The 23,775-nt window shown below is 37.6% G+C and overlaps 1 protein-coding gene across 4 annotated transcripts in view; it reads right to left on the bottom strand.

Annotated features, from left to right (window-relative positions):
* SESN1 (sestrin 1) overlaps positions 1 to 23,775 on the bottom strand; it is a 112,400-nt gene that overhangs the window by 10,927 nt on the left and 77,698 nt on the right. For 2 of the 4 annotated variants that reach the window (XM_069598150.1, XM_069598152.1), the window contains exons 1-4: positions 10,769 to 12,296; positions 3,814 to 3,879; positions 2,638 to 2,838; positions 1,353 to 1,535 (exon numbers count right to left, since the gene is read on the bottom strand). In XM_069598150.1, the coding sequence (XP_069454251.1) occupies positions 1,353 to 1,535; positions 2,638 to 2,838; positions 3,814 to 3,879; positions 10,769 to 10,870 (552 nt within the window). In that variant the 5' untranslated portion in view covers positions 10,871 to 12,296. Of the gene's footprint in view, positions 1 to 1,352; positions 1,536 to 2,637; positions 2,839 to 3,813; positions 3,880 to 10,768; positions 12,297 to 23,775 lie in introns of those variants that run through there. The other 2 variants (XM_069598149.1, XM_069598151.1) reach the window with 1 other exon arrangement.

The raw sequence follows: 23,775 nt of genomic DNA, 5'->3' as shown, positions 1-23,775 counted from the left end.
AAACTACTCTAGGGAATTCCCTGGCAGTTCAGTGGTTAGAACTCTGCACTTCCACTGCAGGGGGCGCAGGTTTGATCCTTGGTTGGGGAACTAGGATCCCACAAGCCTTGTGGAATGGCCAATACATTATTTAAAAAAAAAAGAAATTTTTAAAAATTTCTACTGCGTGGCAGATTCTTTTAGAGAAAGTCAATCTACTTTTATTCTATTATCTTTATTATCAGACAGTAAAGAATCTGCCTGGAATAGAGGAGACCTGGGTTCGATCCCTGAGTCAGGAAGATCCCTGGGAGAAGGGAATGGCTACCCACTCTATAGTTTTCTTGCCTGAAGAATTCCATGGAAAAAGGACCTGGCAGGCTCTAGTCCATAGGGTCACAAAGAGTCAGATATGAATAAGTGAGCATTTAACATTTTCAATAAACAGAACCAGAAGAAACTAGTTTAAGATGGTATTTTGCAAAGATATACAAGATTCCACTTTACATCAGAATGGCGAAAATCTGAACACTGACAACAGCAAATGCTGACAAGTATGTGAAGCAACAGCAATGCTCATCCATTGCTGGTGGGAACACAAACTGGTACAGCCACCTCATCAGACAGTTTCACAGTTTCTTACAAAACTGAACACAAGCTTACCATACAATCCAGCAATCCCAGTTATTTACCCAACTGAGCTGAAAACTAATGTCCATCAAAAAAACCTGCATGTGAATGTTTGTAGAAGTTTTATTCATGATTGCCAAAAACTGGGAGTAACCAAGATGTCCTTCAGTAGGTGAATGGACAAACGGTGCTACATCCACACACTGGGGTATTTTTCAGCAATAAAAAGAAATGAGCCATCAAGTCACGGAGGAACCTTAAATACATACTGACAAATAAAAGAAGCTAGTGTGTAAAGGTTATATAGTTATGACTCCAACTATATAACATTCTGGAAAAGGCAAAACTATAAAGACAATAAAAGGAGTAGTAGTTGCAGGGGGAAAGGAGAGAGATGAACAGGGGGAGCATAGGAGATTTTTAGGGAAGTGGAACTATTCTGTATGACACCATAATGGTGGATAACATGACATTATGCATTTGTCAAAACCCATAGAACTGTACAGCACAGTAAACCCCAAAGTAAATTACAGACATTATTAATTCATCAATTGAAGCAAATGTACTAAGCTAATACTAGAAATTAGTAATAAAGAAAACAATGTGTGTGTAGGGGGGTGGAGGGTTGAAGTGGGTAGAATATGGGAACTCCCTGTGCCACTTTTCTGTAAACCTGAAACTGCTTTAAAAAATAGCCTATTAATTAAAATAAAAAAGACACCCAAGATATATTCTCTGCTTACCTCAATATGTTCTTTGGTAATAAGCCAAGGTCTATGGGCTAACACTTTGTTAAGTTCTCCTAAATTCTGTAGTTTTTGAGGAGCATTCTCTAAACCGTTAAGCCACTTGGGGTCTCCACCAACATGAAGGAAATCATTTACATGGAGATTCACTAAATAGGAGCACTGATGTCTTGCTGCAGCCTAAGAGAAAACAAAAGATGATTCTAACTATACATATTAAAATCTTGAACAACTACATGTCTTTTTTCTTTACAATGGGCAAAAGTTAATTTTTTGATTAGTATGTTCTCAAATTTTCCATATACTACAGAAATGAAGTTTTTGACATTCACAAATTCATGTATGCTACAGAAAACACCTCAAAAATATCCCATGAACAAAAAATATTTGATAAAAGTATTTGAATTTTAGAAAAATTTTATACCTACTGTCAGAACCTGATTAAGAAGAAACTTCAATTAAGATGCCAACCATAAAATAATGAAATTATTTATAAATTGAACATGAGTAAAAACCACTTATGTCAATCTGAACTATTTATATAGTAGTGAAATAATCTTGTCTTCTACTTTATTTTCTTATTTAGTAGAAAATGGTTCTCAATAAGGGCTTCCCTGGTAGCTCAGCTGGTAAAGAATCCGCCTGCAATGCAGGGGATCCCAGTTTGATTCTTGGGTTGGGAAGATCTGATGAAGAAGGAAAAGGCTACCCACTCCAGTATTCTTGGGCTTTCCTGGTGGCTCAGCTGGTAAAGAATCCGCCCACAATGTGGGAGACCTGGGTTCAATCCCTGGGTTGGGAAGATCCCCTGGAGAAGGGAAAGGCCTACTCCAGTATTCCGGCCTGGAGAATTCCATGGACTCAACAAAGTGTAAATATATACTGCTGCTGCTACTGCTGCTAAGTTGCTTCAGTTGTGTCTGACTCTGTGCAGCCCCATAGACGGCAGCCCACCAGGCTCCTCCATCCAAGGGATTTTCCAGGCAAGAACACTGGAATGGGTTGCCATTTCCTTCTCCAATGCATAAAAGTGAAAGTGAAGTTGCTCAGTCATGTCCGACTTAGCGACTCCATGGACTGCAGCCTACCAGGCTCCTCTGTCCATGGGATTTTCCAGGCAAGAGTACTGGAGTGGGGTGCCATTGCCTTCTAGGTACTACTTAACAGGAATCCAATTGGAAGCTGGAATATAAGTATTTATTCCTGTGTTTGAAGCATTAACCATATCTTAAAAAGATTAATAAAGCAGGGAGAAAGAATTTTTCACTGAATGTTTACAAACCATTATTCCAATGTAGTGCCGATAATGAAGGGGTAATGGCCCATCCATTTGCAGTAGATAGTGTTGAGTTTTTAAGAAACTTTCTAAATACTGTGGGTGAAAAACCATCACTAAGGTAATATTATCCAAACGACCCAAAGCAGCAAAAGAATCTGTAAATAAAGTATGCATCTGTGCGTCTTCACTCCCCACTTGGAGAATCTGTATAAAAGAGAGGAAAACCATGGTTACAGAAAGTAAATCGGTGTTATACTGTATGCTTGGGGCTGGTGCACTGGGACGACCCAGAGGGATGGTACGGGGAGGGAGGAGGGAGGGGGGTTCAGGATGGGGAACATGTGTATACCTGTGGCGGATTCATGTTGATGTATGACAAAACCAATACAATATTGTAATTAACCTCCGATTAAATAAATTTATATTAAAAAATAAAAGAAAACACGGAAGGGGGAGAAATAAAGCATGCATGCACTGCATTCTGTGTGTCATTTAGAAGCAGATTAAATTTGGCTTAAGAAAGGGAGGTTATAATTCTACAAACTTAACTCAACTGGTTGCAAGATAGAAGAATAAAAGTCACATATCATGTAGCAGGGGAGAAACAACAAAGGCCACTAGATAGGCTGCTTGTAGACCTGGCCAGAATCCAGATAAAGAAGCAGATTTAGATTATCAAATTTACAGAGCTTGCAGACACTAATGCCTTTCCTTTTAACAACACCTATTCTCTCACGATTTACAGAGAACCAAAATTAACTAACAGTAAACAATCCTTGTGAAAACAAAGCATAGAAGCATTTACGTATTTAGAATTAAAGATCTAAGCTAGCATTGATACCAGCCTGTGGAGTTGGCCAAGACCAAGTAACTCAGTGTATGGGCACACTTAAATAACATCTAAATATAAGCAGGTGGCATATCATTGGTCAAAAACAAGTCTTGCCTTTGCTTGACTAATTATGGGTGTTAGAAAAGTGCCATGAAATACTAGAAATCAAAATGACTATAATAGCTTTCTAATCCCACAGATTCACTGCCAAAGCATGATGATTAACAATGATCAACTCTGTGTAAAGCATATTGTTGACCAACAATTGTTCAGATGCCAAGATGTGGGTCATGACAGCTTTTCCTTAAAAGCATAGAGTTCACTATGTACTTTCACAAACAACATACCTCCTTTTCTGGGATGAATCTGCTTGGTCCGTGTCCTAGTGGTCGAGGAATTCTAATTCCAAGTTCCTAGAAAAGAAAATTACACCATCTCAGGCCTCTAGCAGTAAACGACATGAACTGAGGCCACAGGAATGGGAGAGAAAAACAACCAGTTGAACAGAGCCTGGCTTGTTTTGGTGGTTTGTTTTCATGACCATATATATATATCAGCTCCTCTTTTTGCATCACATAACTGACAACAGTTTATAATAAGACTCGGACCAGAAACAATAAAACCTGTTTCACTAAAACCAGAGTTTTGCATAAAACACTTGGCAGAAAGTCTAGGACAGAAAGTTCAGCACACAGCAGCCAACCCTGTGGATTGTCAGTGATACAAAATACGACCAATGTGTTTATACATCTAAAACCCAACCAACCAAAATATCAATCCCTGGGCATGTTATCAGGAAATGAAAAAGTCATAACCTCTACCTAGATGTCTTAAACTGAAAGAAGTATAATTATTATTGTATCTATAATAATACTTCACAAGAACAGAAATATTATGAAAAATAAAAATTATTTAAACCCACAAAACAGAAAGTACTGCAGGACATGGTTTCTCTGTGGTTGAGCAAAACAATTTTAGAGAAACTAATTTTGTGAGTTTTCCTTAAATTTTTAATTTATACGATCTCACTGACTTCATTTATATTTTTGAGCTCAACAAATTAAGAAAAAAATGGTTTTCTACTCTTTGACATAGGGAACCTAGAATTCTGTATTTTCTGTGACAATGTAGTATGGTTAACAAAAACAGCTTTCCCCTCAATGTAATATGCTTATAGAAACAAAACCAAAATGTAATTTAGCCTTTTTTTTTTTTTGAGTTCATGTCCTATCTATCTAGTCTCTAGGCAAACAAACCCCCACCTTCTTTAACAACTAAATATTAACCCTTGCTTTATAATTACATACAAATACTGTTTCCACCCTCTCTTTACTGCTTCCAAAAGTCCTTCATGATACAAACCAGATGCTTTTCTTTTAAAGGAGAAAAAAAGGTGTGTGTGTTGAGGGGGGGGGGGGCGGCGGGGCACAGTGATGCAGACAGAAAAGAACATATGGCAGCAATTCAAGAAATTTGGTCCAAGTGAATGGAAACCTTTTGAGCAGAACTGATTTAGGCAGGCAGGAAAAAAATCGAAGAGAATCTTAATCAGTAGAACTCGAGATTCAGATTTGAAGTAGGCTCTATTTGCAAACTAAATCTAAAATTTTATATAGGTTTCAAATAATTTTGTATTAGAGGTGATTTTTTTATTCTGATAATTACAGACTTATACTGAAGATAGTAATGTCTAATAACTGTATCCTTCACTGAGGAGGCACTAAATTTACTGGTCCAGATATGTATGTGTCTCAATTTAATATACTACAATAAATGCAAGGAAAAAACTCCACATTCTGTATTCAATACAGAATCTTGGCACAAATGCAGCTATTTATATAAAATGATGACTGTTGGCCTTTCTAACTGCTGAATTTCTGATCTAATTACATACATTTCAAAGAAAATATTCTGGGCAAGATTTCAAGGCTAAAATTAATATCTACCCTTTTTCTTTACTATCTTATTTAAACAAAATGCATTTTAGCAACACACCCCACTTTTCAGGGGTTTATTATTCATGTTATACATAAGACACTATTCCTGCAAGTTTAGTATACAAAAAGATGTCATTTCAAAGGAAGAGAAATGGATTATTCAAAAAATGATTTTGATACAACTGGAGACCCACTCAGAAAAAAGTGAAATTGGAACCTTGACTCCTACTTTACTTCACAATAAATCATATGTAAGTAAAAAAAAAAAATTACAATATTAGAAGAAAATACTTGTGGAGTTAGATCTAAAAATGCAACAAAACCCAGAAGTCACAAAATGTAAGACTGATAAGTTTGATGACACAAATATACTTTCATATGAGAAAAATAAACATATAAAATTAAACAAACAGAAAACTTGGAAATATGTTTGCAACTCACACAGACAAGGGCTTTTAAAAAATACATAATGACAAATCACTAAGAAAACCCCCCAAGAACCTGATAGAAAAAATGAACAAAGGACATGAACAGTTCAAAGAAAAGGAAATATAAACGTCTGAAAAAATGGTCAATCTTCACAAAACAACTGCTGTTTAACCACACTGAGATACAATTTTTCACCTAAAAGACTGCTTAAGATCAGAAAGTTTGATGATAGACTATGTTGGAGAGGGGGTGGAGAAATAGCTATTCAATACTTATACATCTCTGATGGGAGTGTTTTGAAATGTAAGGAAAAAAGATCAAGAAATATATAAGAAGTACAAATTACTTCAGCTTCCAAGAGGGCAATCTGAAATAATGATCAAAATTTAAAAGTTACACATACCCTAATTGACAGTTCCATCCTAGACATTAACCTATGCTCACATTTTTGAAATGTCATATTTAAAAGTATAATCACTGTCACACTGTTTACAATTGTATAAGATATAAAACCACCTAAGTGCTCATCAATAGACGGCTGTTTCAGTAAAGTTTAGTATGACCATAGACTAGAACACCATGAGGTCCTTACAAAGAATGAAGCAGCTGTATACAAGATGACTTTAAAAGATATAGAATATATTATGCAAGGGGGAAAAAGGCAAAGTGTATATATTACTATTTGTGAGGAAAGGAAAAAAATTAGAAATTCCATTTCTAGGACTTTATCTTACCACATACATTAGCATCATGTGGATTGTGTGTATGTGTGTATTTTTTAAAATAAGACCAGAGTGTTAGTACACAGGCTTCAAAACAAAGAAGTTGAAGTATATTACTTTGGTTTTATTTCTATACCAAATAGATAGTTTATATGTCAAACTATTAATATTACAACACTAGCTTTATAATCACCCCACTCCAGTACTCTTGCCTGGAAAATCCCACGGATGGAGGAGCCTGGTGGGCTGCCGTCTATGGGGTCACACAGAGTTGGACACGACTGAAGCAACTTAGCAGCAGCAGCAGCTTTATAATTCTAAGCAAGTGCCTATCAATGTTTCAGAAATGGATTCTTTTCCTATAGGTATGCCAAGGATCTTTACCAGTGGTCCTACATAATTCTCAAGTCTTTGAAAGTCTATCCCTATAGCCAAATTTAGTAGCTATATTGGTATCACTGTTTCCCCTCTTGTTTGCCTTCACAGATCAAACCTTTCCTTCCCAGTTCCTTTAGAAATTTCTTTTTTATTAAGAGTGAAAAATTGTTTTAAAACAGGATGTTAAGAAAAAGCAAACATTCTTAGGAATGGATTATAGACCTACTATGCTAATAACCGGGCTTCCCTTGTGGTTCAGCTGGTAAAGCATCCACCCGCAATGCGGGAAACCTCGGTTTGATCCCTGGGTGGGGAAGATCCCCTGGAGAAGGGAAAGGCTACTCACTCTAGTATTCTGGCCTGGAGAATTCCATGGACAACAGTCCACAGAGTCACAAAGAGTAGGACATGACTGAGCGACTTTCACTTTTTATGCTAACAACCTCTCAGTGTTAAGATCACATTCATTTCTTGATGAGGTACCAGTCTAACAGTAAAGCAGGGGACAGAAAAGAAAAACTGAAGGAAAGGAATGGAAAGGAGTCTCTGATATTCAATACTCTAATTTCATTACTTTACTTAAGGCTGCTGCTGCTGCAGCTGCTGCTAAGCTGCTTCAGTCGTGTCCGACTCTGTGCGACCCCATAGATGGCAGCCTATCAGGCTCCCCCGTCCCTGGGATTCTCCAGGCAAGAACACTGGAGCAGGTTGCCATTTAAGGCTAGTTCTAGGTAAAACATAATTTTATGAGCTCTGAGCTGTATCTCAATTTATCCTAATTCAGATTCTATCAGAAAGCAGATAATTGATTCCATCTAGCTTCCTGTTGCACACAAACTGTTCTCTAACTTCTGGAAAAAGTAAACAGGTGACAGTTATGTTGAAAACATCCATGAAGTCTGTTTCTAGAGTTGGTGTCTTTAATCACTCTCAAGAGTTTCTTTAAGAGTTTTTGATACTTAAAGGTCCTTTTAGATACCACTATTGTTATACAATAGTATTCTCAACTTCTAAAGGGTTAAAAGTTTCTATTTACCGGAAAACTCACTTTTGAAACACTTCTTTTCCTAGTCACATGACAAAATAGTTGCTACCCTGTTTTCTAGCAGCTGTTGATTTTTTTTTTTTTTAAAGGCACTCTGGGTCTTCAATAGTCGGCTTATGGAAAGCCAAACTAAGTGCCTTTCATGACTTCCTAAAGGTTACTTCAATGCCTTCATATGTATCTAAGAAACTGAATTACAGATTTAGAACAAATTTTGGCCAATTTAGATTCAAGGAGGTAGAAGTTGCCAATAGCTAATGACCTTGTTGTGAAGCAGATATATATGCTAATCACAGCACAAAACCTCACTGGTTCTTGGTGAAGGTGTGGCTGGGAAATCTAACATAGGAACTAACAGTCCTCTCCTCTCAACAGTCCTCCTAATCAGCATCTTTGAAAGAGATAACAACAGCTTCTGCCATCACAGCATTTCTGCAAATCTCTGACTTGGTATCTGTTTCCTCTCCAGTGTATGATACTAACATACTAATTTTCACAACATGAAAATTCTCAGCAAATGTTGACAATACCACAGAATGACTGATGAATGTAATATATTCACTGTGTAAATCTGTTTATGTACTGAATGTATTATTAGATTTTTCAAATTTGTCAGAGATACATTTATGAATCTATATAAATATCATTAAGCAAAGGAATGGACAATTTGCCACAAACGCAAAATGAGAGCATTTACTGGCTTACACATCTATCCATTTGAAAAGTAAAAACAATCAGATCTCTCGAATCATTTTATTTTTTCTCACTGCACTTGGTGCATTTTAAAACTATCTAGATGTCTTAATACTGATAATAGCAACAATGATGCTAACTTTGATTTGTAAAACATTACAAAAGCAGTTCTTTTTGAAACACATTTCAACAAGGCAAAATATATTGTGTAAAAAAATAAGAGTTCCCATCCCACTCTCCCTGGTTTATGAGAATCATTGCCTATAGCTGAGTGCTAGCCTTTTGACATTTGAAATTTTTAAACAGAAATGAAGAAATCCAAAAGCCTTATAAAGAAATCTTCCTATGTACTAAAACAAAATGTACTAGTGCTTCTTCTAAATTTGTCACTAACTCTTATAGGGAATTTAGAAATATTTAAAGTTCAGGTATCTCTTTTTCCAGTGTCTGGTGTTCTATGAACTACATCCTAGAAAAACTCAACTGACTTCGAATTACTGGATTTATAAGGCTGACTTAGGCTCTTATGTGTGCCCTACACTTTAGTCAGGAGTTCCTTTTCTGGAAGGTGTTTTAACTTAAAGGCACTGTGGAAGTTTGCTATTTGAAAGAGTTCTGTTATTCTTTTGAAAAGTGAATAGTTTTCTTATAAAGCACTACCTCCTAATTTATCCTCCCACATGTGGGATGTTTTAAAAATGAAATAACAACTACTCAAAGCTGCCTGGTCTCCTGAAGACAATCCCATAGGCTCTGTAATCAATGTGTAAGATAAAACGTATCTCTTTATCTTCTAGTTTACAAGGCTATATTTAGAGATTCTAGATCTGGGCAAGAACCAAGAGATTCTACACACAAATACCACTAGAAAGAACAGATTCAAACACAATCATGAGGCTCACTTCTCAAAATGACAAAAGATCCGTTATGGCCTGCAACAGAAATTGTAAATGCTATTTCAACACTTTTGAACAGTTTTCCTGCTATAGTAAAGTTTCAAAGCAACAGTCATGAGACTTTTTAGGTTGCTGTATTATCTGGAAACAAGAAGCATGCTATGTAAACATGAATGTTAAAATACAGAAGTGTTTGGTGTTCTACAACCTTCAGGAGAAAGTGTCATTTAAGTTTATATGAATATATGTGGTATACTCATAGTGTTGACTCTATTTACAAAAAACATATAAAACTAAGTCATTTTAGTGGGCAATAGTGCAGAGAAATTACCTCGTATTTACATTTCTTGAACTAAGTCAATACTTAAAACAATCTGATTTCATCTATTTTAATTACTATTTCTCTTCCCCCCTTGCTACCACTTGAATTAAAGGCTAAAATTTGAGTTAAAGTTGTACTAGTAACTTTCAATTGGGGTCCTATGGGACTTCCCTGGTGGTTCAGTGGCTAAGGCTCCGGTCTCAATTCAGGGACCCTGGGTTCAATCCCTGATCAGGGAACTAGATCCTGTGCCCTCTTTGTAACCACTTAGGAAAAATACAAAATGTCACAATTAAATAGCTCTTTCTGAAGGCCAACTCAGACACAAAAGAAATGCTAATAAACAAGAGTAAACGCTGTGCATAACGTCATAGAGCTGGCAGAACATAGTTATTCTAGGCAAAACTGACTGAGATGCATCTTTTTTTTAAGTAAAAGGCAAAGAGTGAGGGTCACTGTTTTGACAAGACGTTGAGGGGGGTAAAAATCCACAGGCTGTTCTACCTCGGGGCTAGAGTTTGTTTGGTTTCTGACTTGTGGAGACTTGTACAGAAGACAACGTTATTTACGTTTTGGAGACTTCTATTTAAATGATCCAGACAGCTTTCTCTTCCAGCCGTGGCACTTTCTGCCCGGGGACGACTCGCAATGGCAAACGTCCCCCCAACCCACCACTGGCCGCCCCTTCACCTGAGGGGCGCGGGCCAGCCTGCCACGCCCCGCCGGGGAGGGCGCCGGCCGGGCGGTTGCTCCAGAGGCGCCCTCCCTGGGGAGCGTTCTCCGAAGCTGTTGGTGCGAGGGCAGAGAAGCGACGCGACTCTGTAAAGCCCAGACAGTTGGCTGGGTACCCGCCCTCTCGCCCGGTCCCTCGCCCGGGTACCTCGTCCTGGCCGCGGCTCCCACCACACTGCTTGCAGCCCAGCAGCTCCGAGACGGCCAGAGACGCCGTATACACCTCGTTCGCGGCTGTAGCCAGGCGCATGTCGGCGCAGGGACAGTGGCGGACGCGCAGAGGAACCGCAACAGCGTGGAGAAGAGCGCTGGGCTGGCGGCCAGCCTAGATCTGAGCTGCAGCCTCAGTCAGCGCTGACGGCCGAGGCGGCGCGGGACGGGGCGGCGCAAACAAACAAGCCACGCGGCCCCGCCCTTGCCGTCACTCAGCTGAGTCGGCGGCCGCGATAGCCAATGGGAGCCCTCAGCGCCGCGGCGCCCCGCCTCCTCGGTGCGGAGGAGCGGGCGCTGGCAGGGGCAGTCAATGCCGCCTGGCGAAAAACAACCTCTAGGAACCAACCGTACTTCCCCCAAGGAGCTCAATCCTCTGGTCCCTAGTGGGCTTATTCTGCCGGGATGTGCGCCTACACTGTGGCTGGAAGGTGCAGCTTGAACCGTCGGGCTTCAGTGAAAGGCAAATGTGTACCCCTGTCCCAGCATCAGCAGCCTAGAGCCTGCCCTCCATCCACCCGTTCAGGTCCAATTACCTGCCAAAGGGCAGCCAACCTGTAGGCTGACTCCGACACCACTAGGAGGAAATCAAATTTGCTCCACATTTTATGAAGTCTTGAAATTTCCCTTCTTTCCAAAAATGCCCAAACAAAGCTGATTGGGCCATAAAATGCAGAAACAAGCAGGAGACCATGACCTACATTCAGTTAAAACTTATTTTTGGTTAATTATGTAGAAACTGTTAAGTATCAACTCTCCTACACAGATAATAAGACTTGGCAGCAGATCTCTAAATTTTCTTCTTCCCAAGTATATTCGAAAGCATTTAAATTTCTAATGTTTCCTCATAAGTTCCCTGGGTCTAAAGAAAGAGAATCTCTCTCTGAAACCCGAAGAGGAACTTGAAAAAACAGATCATAAAAGAACACAACTGACATTGTTGGATCTGGAACACAAATCTCTCAAGTCTTCTGTCAAAACTGTTGGCTTACAGGGCTCCATTAACTTCTTTAAAAAAATAAATTAACTCCTAAATTAGATCTCTTTTTGCATGTTTGCCCTGTATTTTCAACCTTACATGCTCAGGTTAAAAAAAAAAAAAAGTTGGAACATTCTATCAGAAACAAGTAGAGTTTAAACCAATGAATACCGACAGACACAGAACCAGGGCTCATAGGTGAATATTAAGTTTCAGTCTTAGAGGTTACAATGTCTCAGAGAAAACTGAGTTATTTTTTTAGCTCTTAAACTGTCACATTTTAAAAGTAGAAGGTTAAAATGGCTACTTTTTATTTATCTTCTCCAGATAAATAAGATTATATGTCCTCATATACTTTTTATAAATTGCTAAAGCACCCAAATATCTGGTCAAGAAAAGCAATTGGAGGTTAATATTAACATAGAATAAAAGGCTAGAGACTTCCAAGTGCTCCTTCTCTGAGCTGAGCCACAAAACAATAACAACAACAAAAGAGTATAATGCCCACTCTACCACAAACAAACAGGCAAAAATAAACACAGAAAATCATCCAATTTGCAGCAATATGACATACCCTCCAAGATAAACTGATTGTACATGAGTAACTTGGAAACATAAATGACTTGATGTAGGGGTTGTGAGCGATAAAGCTACTTAATGAGGGAAGTATGTGAAAAATGATGACTCTGGTTCTAGAAGAGTTGAGGTGTGATTTTATTTTCTGGAAAGAAAACAGCAGTGAGGGTTAGTTGTCTAGTAGGGCATAACCTTGTCTGATATTAAAATTATATTATTTGCAAAATGGAGAATGTTTGCCTTACTTTTTTTTTAATGAGAGGCAAGGAAAAAGCATGTATCTAGCTAATGCAAAAATGGTTTAAAACATTTAAATGCAAATTAGAACTGCAAACTGTGTGTGTACATGTGTATATATTCATATGTATATATGTATACATATATGTTCATATCTGATACTTCATGCTTCATAAATTTTGAAGATACATGTGTTGAAATTTAATAGGAAGCTCCCATTAGGATTTTTTTTTAAGAAAATTTCAATTTATTTTGATGTTGCCTTACATAAAAAGAAAAATAATTTTAATATATTCTAATTCAGTCCTATTGAGGCCCTTCAAGTCATTAGATAGTACTAATTTTTGCTTTTTGATAGAGCAGTAACTGAATTAGTCGCCCTCTTCTATAACATAAAAAGGTTGCCTCCAAATAAATCTATTAACCAAGAGTTCCAACAACTGTATTGACCTGCAAATATTATGCAGATCTCATTTCTGAGATTTTTTACAAATCATTTAATAAAAAGTTTGTATTTTCCAAAGATTTCACTACTTGAGTTGGCCAGATATCCTGAAGGTACTTCTCTTAATGAACTTCCCGTGCTAAGCATGTAATAAACCTCCTGAACACCAATTAGTAATTGGAAAGGACTCTGCTTTTGATATTTACCACAGGCTATCATTATAGGCTAGCAGCTATTTACAAAGTCTGCTATTTAAACATTTCATTTCAATATTTTATTTCTTCAATGAAGAATCCTGACATCTAGTCCAAGAAGTAGTAGTCATTCTGAATTTCTCCTTCTAAAAATGTTCTGGGCACTCCCTGGTGGTTACGTGGTTAGGACTACATGCTTTCACTGCTGAGAATGTGTGTTCAATCTCTGGTTGGGGAACTAAGCTCCTGCAAGCTATGAAACACGGCCAAAAACGTACATATATACATACATGCATAAATGGGCTTCCCTTGTGGCTCAGTGGTAAAGAATCCACCTGGTAATGCAGGAGACCAGGAGAAGCAGGTTTGATCCCTGGATCTGGAAGATCCCCTGGAGGAGGGTATGGCAACCCACTCCAGTATTCTTGCCAGGAAAATCCTATGGACAGAGGAGCCTGGCAGGCTATGGTCCACGGGATCACAAAGAGTTGGACATGACCGGAGGGACTGAGCACATACATACATAAATTTGGGGGGTTAACCTACCCAACTCAACTGTATCAAAGTGAGGTTTTTGCACTTGACATTAGCAGTAATGATCTCAATGCTAACTGCCCCAGAACAAGATGGTGAAAGTGAAAGTGAAAGTGAAGTCGCTCAGTCGTGCCCGACTCTTTGCGACCTCATGGACCGTAGCCTACCAGGCTCCGAGATCCATGGGATTTTCCAGGCAAGAATACTGGAGTGGGCTGCCATTTCCTTCTCCAGGGGATCTTCCCAACCCAGGGATTGAACCATGGTCTCCTGCATTGCAGACAAGATGCCTTACCATCTGAGCCACTAGGGAAGCCCATGGTACATCCATGCGAAAAACAAGAGTGGTGTCAAATGACTTGATCTGAGCAGAGAACCATGAAGCATTAGAGTCCAGACTTGGAGTGATGGTTCAAGATTGGCTTCTTGAAGTAAGTGATATCTGAGCTAGGGCTTAGAGGATTAATAGAGAAGCCTTGGAAAGAAAATTGGTGGAGTGTTTGGGAGAGTAAAGACAGTTCTAAGCAAAGAAACTAGCACTGTGCAAAGGCCCAGAGGCAGGGGAGAGGGAAGCTGAATAAAGGAAGTTCACTGGTGTCTGGTGGAGAAGGGAATGGCAACCCACTCTAGTATTCTTGCCTGGAGAAGCCCATGAACAGAGGAGCCTGGTGGGCTACAATCCATGGGGTCGCAAAGAATCAGACACGACTGAGCAACTAACACAACAACAACTGGTGTCTGGAGGGCTTCCCTGGTGGCTCAGCTGGTAAAGAATCCACTTGCAATGAGGGAGACCTGGGTTCAATCCCTGGGTTGGGAAGATCCCCTGGAGAAGGGAATAGCTACCCACTCCAGTATTCTGGCCTGGAGAATTCCATGGACTGTATAGTCCATGGGGGTCGTAAAAACTGTACATAACTGAGTGACTTTCACTCACTCACTCACTCACTGGTGTCTGGGGCAGAGAGTTTGGAGAGTAATGGATGGAGTTTAGGTCAAACAGTAAGGAGGGACCTTGTTTAAGATTCATTAAGGACAATAAATTTCATTCTTAAGAGTACTGTGGAGTTACTAAAAGTTTTAAAGAGTGTAATGACATCAAATTTGCGTTTCAGCTAAGGTTCAGGCAAAACTAGAGGTAGAAAGATGTATTACGAAGATTGTTGAGACAACTGTGGCAAAGGCAAGCTGGTGTTCTGAAGAACAATGGAAAGGAAGCAAAGTGCACGGATGAAGGTGGATTTGTCTCTCTTGGGGCTACGCAGGTGATACAGTGGTAAAGAATCCACCTGCCAATCCAAGAGACACAGAAGTTATGGGTTCAATCCCTGGGCCGAGAAGATCCCCGGGAGTAGGAAATGGCAACCCACTCAAGTATTCTTGCCTGGGAAATCCCAAGGATAGAGGAATCTGGCAGGCTATAGTCCACGGGGTCACAAAGAGTTGGACACGATTAAGCATGCAACCACCACGCACTTGACAAAGGAAATGATGCCTTATGCTCTTGTTTTTGAAATTCAGGAGATAAATCTCAAATTGTATGCTCTCTTGACCAAGTGGCTTCCCTAAACCCATTAGACTTTGAAAAATATAGTCAATTCATGAAAAAGAATAGATATATTTTAATAGAATACTAGTTAGGGCAAAAGGTGTAATTATACTTTCACTGGCCACATATTAAACCTTGAATTTTTTTTATTAACTAAAGAAATTGAAAGTGAATTAAAGTACTGTAGATATATAGATCTATTCTTCAAAATAGAAATATTTAATAATTGATTAGACACACTTAACAATGATTTCAGCCATTAAACCAAACAACTCTTTTAAGAATGGGAGTGGGATTTGTTAGATTTACGTAGTTTAAGCTTCTTGGAAAAATGCCCTGTTGTCATTTAAAACATTTTTTATTTGGAATGAATTCTGGTTTATAATATTACTTCTGCTTACTAATTTTGTCTAGATTTTCCTCCTCTAGTTGATATCTTCCTGTTTCTTATATATAGCTTGCCTGCTAAGCACTTTTTTCCTTTCAACATCATGTTTTGGGTACATTGAGATCCTTTCTCTTATTGTCTTCTACTTTTTTCACTTCTTCAATTTAATTTTTAGAATTATGTTACTTATAAAGAAGCAAGAATATTGACAAATTTTTGCTCTCTTTTCTCCTTTTAGAAATGAACAGTTTTAAATTTTTATATAGGGTTTTAGAAACAGACCAGCATTCATATTTGTAAACAAGATATTCCAAACAGTGTCAGTAGTTTTAAAGTAGAAAATCCCTTTCCTAAAAGAATAAGTATACTAAGTCATGGTCAGGCTTTCCAGACTAATGATAATAAGACCAAAATATCAGACACTAAGGATTTTACACATGTAGTTCAGTTCAGTCGCTCAGTCGTGTCTGACTCTTTGCAACCCTGTGAATCGCAGCACTCCAGGCCTCCCTGTCCATCACCAACTCCCGGAGTTCACTCAGACTCACGTCCATCGAGTCAGTGATACCATCCAGCCATCTCATCCTCTGTCGTCCCCTTCTCCTCCTGCCCCCAATCTCCTCCTGCCTTACACATGTAAGGCAGATACAATTATTTCTATTTAAAAAATCTGTAAAACAGAAACATAAAATATTGGTAATTCATCCAAAGTTGTAAAAGTAGACTGAGTTTAGAACCTAGGTCTGTCTGAATCCAAAGCAGCAGAAGCTAGGCTGCTGCTTTTAATGAATATTTTAAAAATTAGAATAATTGTGTGTTAGCCTAAGTTCTTGATTCTGATAGCAAGACAAGAAGGTAGGAAGAAAGAAAAATGTATCCCTTTTGTGAGATCTAGTTATCTCAGGGTGACATCTGGTTCAAAAAAAAAAAAAGAAAAGTAAAAAGCAATCATGGAATCAGTGGTCTTGGTCTTTGAGAGCTGCTTTCTTCTAATTTCTCTATCCCTATCATTCCTCAGTGTCTTCCCAGACCTTTGCTGACCTCATGCTACCCCAAACTCTCCTACTACATAACTCACCTGAGTCTACCCAACCTCCTACCTGCTCCTCACATTACCACTGTTTTTCTTAGAATAACTGGTAGGTATTAGAAAGAGAATAGGTTTCTTAAACTAACTCATATATATTATTGTATGAGGGACTGACATTTCATGCTATTTAGTCTGTCTCAATAGAATGTAAAATCAATATTTGTCTTGTTCATTGCTGTATTTCCAATGTCTTAGTGCCCAGCACATAGTAGACCTTCAATAAGAATGTAATGAATGAACTCCACAGAGATGATTCCATTAAAAAAGAAGTTTAACTCAACTAAAAGCTTAATAATGAATTTCAACATTCATATTATAAAAGATTTGGGCCATCCAGACAAACACTCTTAGAGGCTTTGAGGTCACTATTTAGGCAGGCAGGCAGGCTCTGCTTGGGAATCAGCTTGTCCTTTCCAGCTCTAACAAGCAAATTCTATTTTTCATTGTCTTTTCTCATCAGGAACCCCAGGTATTCCCAAACTCCTTTGATTTTTCTGTTCCTGTTCTCCTATACTGACAAGATAGAGGCTATAAAGGTCTGGGCAATGGTAAGTCAGGCAGGTACTTACAAGTCAGACACCGCCTGTATTCATACCATTGACAAATTTATGAACATTTTAAAGCCCAAGTCTGGCTTTAAACATCCACAGGCTTATCTAAAGTGAAATATCAGAAAGAAAGTGCCAGTTGAGATACCAAGGTTAGATGGAAGAATTCATTCATTACAACCTTTAGAGGCTAATTACTTTTCAGCATTGTTTTGAGGTAAATAAGAAGGAATAGGTTTAACTTGGAATAGGACAAGGTTCAGGAAAAAGGTGAGTGTAGTGGGAAATTGAGAGTTAGGACTTTTCCCCATATGTTCTTAGGAGTTCAACTTATGAACTTAAGATACCAACTTAAAAAAAAAGTAATGGAAGATACTTAATGTATGACATGTTCAAGTAGAAATATTTCTCAGACTATGCATATGTTATATTTAAAGTAGTTTTTGAGGGGCCAGATTTAATCTCTACCTAAAAACATATGTGAAAATATTTTTTAAATTCTCAAAATGCTTCTCTTTGTGGGCACTAGGCAATAACTGGTTTAAATATGTAACCTATAATTTTAAGGAATATATTGGTCTGGCATAGTATTAAAAAATTGTCTTTCCAAAACAGAAGAAAATCAAACGTAGTGTCTTCAACTTATCCTGAGCCCATAGACTTTATAGAACTGAATTTACCCATAGTTAAAGAGTTTAGGCTAAATGCATATTAGTAAGTCATCAGCTTAATCATGTCTGAATTTTGAATGTTTTATTCATACTAGAGATAATTTTCATTCAAAGAAACAAAATCCTAATGACAATGTTCTAAATCTTTCAATCAAGTTATTTTTTGTTTATAACAGCTATCCTGACTTCTCTATCCATGCCCCTTCACCATGATTAGTACTACCAAGCAGTGAATAGAGTTCAATAATATATGTTTTTCTAACACAGCTCAAAGAACCCTCTGCTCCGTTCCTTTGTGACAATCTTTAGTTGAAGGTCCTTTAATCCTTTAAATCACCTTCTTTCTTTGCCTCCTTCTGAGATATCCTGTTTTTCAAGAGGGTATTAAGTTGTAGATCTTTAACTTGGTCACAAAGTACAAGGCCACATCTACAAACTACTTGCATGCTATTAAGTGTTTCAGAAATAATGGCATTTCACTGTACTTTCTCCTCTGTTCTTCTGCCCTCCAAAACCCTCATTGCACCTCTGTGGGCCACATTTCCCTTTGTTCAAAGGATGTGAGTACATTCAGGACATCACAGTTCACACATAAATTTATTTTCACTTGTTATTACTATCTTTCTGTTTAGCTAAAAATACTCAAAAAAAGAATAATGCAACTTTAAAAATTATTTTTTTACATGAGTTTAAGTTTGAACAGAATTCAAGATTTCATTTGTAGTGACAGAAAAATCTGATTTTCCTAATTTTTGGCAAATAATTGAGAAATACAAAAATAGGATTTTATTCAGACATTACAAGTTGGAGAAGGTAGTATTCTTTTTAAACTCATTACATCTTTAATTAAAAATATATATTTGGGCATAGATTTATGTATGGATGTCAGTGCTGTTATTTTACCAATTAACAGAAATCTTAATACTATGTAAACACTGAGTATTCAGTCATTTATTATCTATATTTACTGAATGCCAACTATATGCATTTTGTTTCTTAAATCTATGGGCAAGCAGAAATATCTTAATTTGAGATTGGACATCTATTTTATTTAGACTTAAACCTCTTGTGTAAGTCACACAGATTGGCAGATAGCTTGGGATTCTGTCAGGGAGCATTAAATAGGGAATCATTTACTTTACAGTCCAACTCTGGGGGGCGGGGTACCAAACAAATAAGAAAAACAAAAACCCAGAAGGTATGGCAATTTCTTAACAACCCTTCTAGTTTTAGTCTCCTCAAATTTAAAATGAAGGGCTCCTGAACTTCATGAGCTCTCAAACTTTACTTCAGCTTTAAAGTTCTACTCTGTGAATATAATTCCTGATTTTATCAAGAATTATATGCTTTAAGCTAACCAGATCCTGGCCTCCTTCTATACCAGGCTTCTTTGTACATTACTAGTGATTTCAGAATTGTATTTCTTGCAAGTACTTTAAAGATATTATAAAACATTAGATTTGAGCTTTTTTTTTCCCAAGGTAACCTACAAACATATATAAACATTAAATGCACTGGAAACCATCAAAATAATAATTTAGATACTGGAGTAAATAAAACTTTTTCCTTCTTCTCTGTGAGTATACCTTTGAACATTCTCATAAATTTGTCAGTGACAAGGAAGGGTATAGTTTGTGTGTTCTTGCCTTTAAAACAAAATTCATGCCTGTCTGCCTCTGCTCAGTGAGTAAAATTATAGTAATGAGTGGGCTGCCACAGCATGTAGGTACTTTGCTGTGTGAATATAGATTTCTCTGATATTATGAATATAAGAAAATACAGAAATACTGTAACTATAATCCATAACCCCTTTATTTCAAATTTGCTTAAAACATAAAGATAGCCTCATTGTTCTCACTAATTGGCTTAGTAATGTAACTTATATGAACTTTAAAGAGAACATTTATTAGTAAAATACCAGTTTTAGATATTGTATATAAATCAGAATCCTGATAATACTGTTTCACTAAAGACAATGCTGACAAAAAAAGAAAATCAGACGTGAATATTACTTTTATATACATGCCACATCTCTTGTTCTGTTCACTAGAACTCTCAGTAGGTTTAGAAAATCCATCTAGTCTGTAGCTCCCAATGTTGTTCATCCAAGGCTTGGGTCAGGCTTTAAGGTTCAGAGAATGTTCCCAGGATTTATGCTGGTTCTAAAGGAGTGCTAGGGGAAATCTAGTTCAAAGTCTCATTCCCATCAATGCCAAATAGAGCCTTAGAGGAAAGGCTCTTATAACCACAATGATTTGATTATGGTTTACTAAATGAAAAACCAAACTTGTCTTCCAGTACAGCTTTTATTTAAGCTGTCCTGGATTTGGTCTATAACTGAAAGGACTATCAATCCTTCTAGCCCTTATCCAGAAACATGAATAAAGTCAGTCTTATCCTTCAGTAACATTCATGCCAATATGACCAATAGTAGCTTTTAAACTAAAACACAAAAAGTTGACCTACTAAATTTTTCAATGATGAACTTCGGAATTGTTTTTATTAACAATAAGGATATTATTGATCTCCAAGCTAATCTTTTGTGTTTGTGACAGGCAGGTCTTTAAATAGTGTATTTACTCTTTACAATGAGAACATGCTTTCTGACAGAAAATTCAACTTTCAACTATTCAACCAGATTTTAAAAAATTAAACCATAGTAATTTGTGCATTATAAAGGTACAACTAAAATCTTAAAACCTTAAAATATAGAACACTAAATTTACAAATTGATGGGTTAAAAAAAAAAATCTAAATTCCAAAAAATATCAGAAAAAAGCATATGGATCAGGAGGAAGGCAAAAGCAGAGTAAAGCAGCAGGATACAGTTCAAATAGGTCACACTCAACTTTTGACTTTCCCAAAGAACAAAGAAACAAGCTTAGCAACAGTTTTCAGCCAATCAGAAAGCAGACAAAGAGGTAAGGCCTCAACCACTCCAGATACCAAAGAAGGCCAACCTTCAGTGTGTGTTTTTTTGTTTTTAAATTATACAGTGCCAGAGCAGAGACAAGTTATATAACAGATTAGACCGTCCTGGGTTAAAAGTAACATAAAGAAAGATAAAATCCTTTCATCAACCTTTAACAAAATATATCTGATCTTAATAATGTCGTGATAATTTTGTTTTCATTTTTATTGTGTGACACTGTATACATTAAAGTTATCTTGAAAATATTTTTGTATTTGTAATAGTATATAGACTTTCGTGGGAAATTTTCTTTCTTATTTGTGGATAGAGGATAAGGGTAAGAATATGTATAAGATTCGTCTCTTTTTAAATTCCCTAATACTGTTTCTAAAATTCATGAGGGGATTTGAGAGGGGGTACCTACCAAACAAGAAAATGCTGCAGTCCAGATCCAAAAATGTAAAATATGATTAAAAACAACCACATACAAATATAATCTTTGAAACAAGCAAACAACAAATTGTACAGTGTCATTCTATGTAAAATTTTTTCATTTCTATTACTCAATACATATCCTTGAGAGAAGAAAGTTTGAGGATTTAGAAGAAATTTTTCAGAGTTACAGATTTCACCATTGTAATGTTTAACTCAAACCTAAGTATTTGCTTAAACTGACAGAGTTACTTGAAGTAGAAACATAAAAATACAGTGAAACAATAGTGAACAATTTCTTCATTCTGTTTTTGGCTTGCCAAATTTATAAAGTATTCTAAAGCAGTTTCTAATATTTTCCCTAAAAATCTTCAAGAACAACTTTGTTCATTTTTTTTTTCTTCAAGTACTGCTTAAATCATTTGCAAGTTTTAGCTCCCTAAAAAGATAATTACTTTAAATACATCAGCTTGACTTGCCATGTCAGTTGTCTCCTGAACTTACCATGTACTAAACAGGGAGATTTCCTACCAATAGTGTAGGGTGCTGTCAAAAATGTGTATATGTATACTTCTTCTCAATATTTCATTGTATTCTATACATCCCTAGGAAGTTAGAGGGAAATTAAAATATATTTGGAGACTAACTCTAGGTTTTGCTAAAGAATAGAGGAAACAATAGAATGGGAAAGACTAGAGATCTCTTCAAGAAAATTAGATACCAAGGGAACATTTCATGCAAAGATGGGCTCAACAAAGGACAAAAATGGTATGGACCTAACAGAAGCAGAAGACATTAAGAAGAGGTGGCAAGAATACACAGAAGAACTATACAGAAAATGACCCAGATAACCATGATGGTGTGATCACTTTAGAGCCAGGCATCTCTGAGTGTGAAGTCAAGCGGGCCTTAGGAAGTATCACTACAAACAAAGCTAGTGGATGTGATGGAATTCCAGTTGAGCTATTTCAAATCCTAAAAGATGATGCTGTTGAAAGTGCTACACTCAATATGCCAGCAAATTTGGAAAACTCAGCAGTGGCTACAGGACTGGAAAAGGTCAGTTTTCATTCCAATCCCAAAGAAGGGCAACACCAAAGAATGTTCAAACTACTGCATAATTGCACTCATCTCCCATGCTAGCAAAGTAATGCTCAAAATTCTCCAAGCCAGGCCTTAACAGTACGTGAACCAAGAACTTGCAGATGCCCAAGCTAGATTTAGAAAGGGCAGAGGAACCAGAGATCAAATCGCCAACATCCGCTGATTCATCAAAAAGGCAAGAGAATTCCAGAAAAACATCTACTTCTGCTGCATTGACTACACTAAAGCCTTTGACTGTGTGGAAAATTCAAGAGATGGGAATACCAGGCCACCTGACGTGCCTCCTGAGAAACCTGTAGGCAGGTCAAGAAGCAACAGTTAGAACCAGATATAGAACAGTGGACTGTTCAAAATTGGGAAAGGAGTACATCAAGGTTGTATATTGTCACCCTGCTTATTTAACTTATATGCAGATTACATCATGTGAAATGTCAGGCTGGATGAAGCACAAGCTGGAATCAAGATTGCTGGGAGAAATATCAATAACCTCAGATACGCAGATAACACTACCCTTATGGCAGAAAGCGAAGAAGAACTAAAGAGCCTCTTGATGAAAGTGAAAGAGGAGAGTGAAACAGTTGGCTTAAAGCTCAACATTCAGAAAACTAAATCATGGCATCCAGTCCCATCACTTCATGGGAAATAGATGGGAAAACAATGGAAACAGTGACAGACTTTTTTTTTTTTTTGGCTCCAAAATCACTGCAGATGGTGACTGCAGCCATGAAATTAAAAGATTGCTTACTCCTTGGAAGGAAAGTTATGATCAACCTAGACAGCATATTAAAAAGCAGACATTACTTTGCCAACAAAAGTCCGTCTAGTCAAGGCTATGGCTTTTTCCAGTAGTCGTGTATGGGTATGAGAGTTGGACAATAAAGAAAGCTGAGCACCAAAGAATTGATGCTTTTGAACTGTGGTATTGGAGAAGACTCTTAAGAGTGCCTTGGACTGCAAGGAGAGCCAACCAGTCCATCCTAAAGGAAATCAGTCCTGGGTGTTCATTGGAAGGACTGATGTTAAAGCTGAAACTCCAATACTTTGGCCACCTGATATGAAGAGTTGACATTTGAAAAGACCCTGATGCTGGGAAAGATTGAAGGCGGGAGGAAAGGGGGATGACAGAGGATGAGATGGTTGGATGACATCATCGACTCAATGGACATGTGTTTGATTAAACTCTGGGAGTTGGTGATGGACAGGGAGGCCTGACATGCTGCAGTCCATGGGGTCACAAAGAGTTGGACACGACTGAGCGAATGAACTGAACTGAGCCACCGGGGATGC

The sequence above is a fragment of the Ovis canadensis genome, chromosome 8 (genome assembly GCF_042477335.2).
Source record: "Ovis canadensis isolate MfBH-ARS-UI-01 breed Bighorn chromosome 8, ARS-UI_OviCan_v2, whole genome shotgun sequence".
Lineage (NCBI taxonomy): Eukaryota > Metazoa > Chordata > Mammalia > Artiodactyla > Bovidae > Ovis > Ovis canadensis.
Note: the sequence above shows the minus strand (reverse complement) of the source record. Positions and strands in the feature narration are given on the sequence as shown.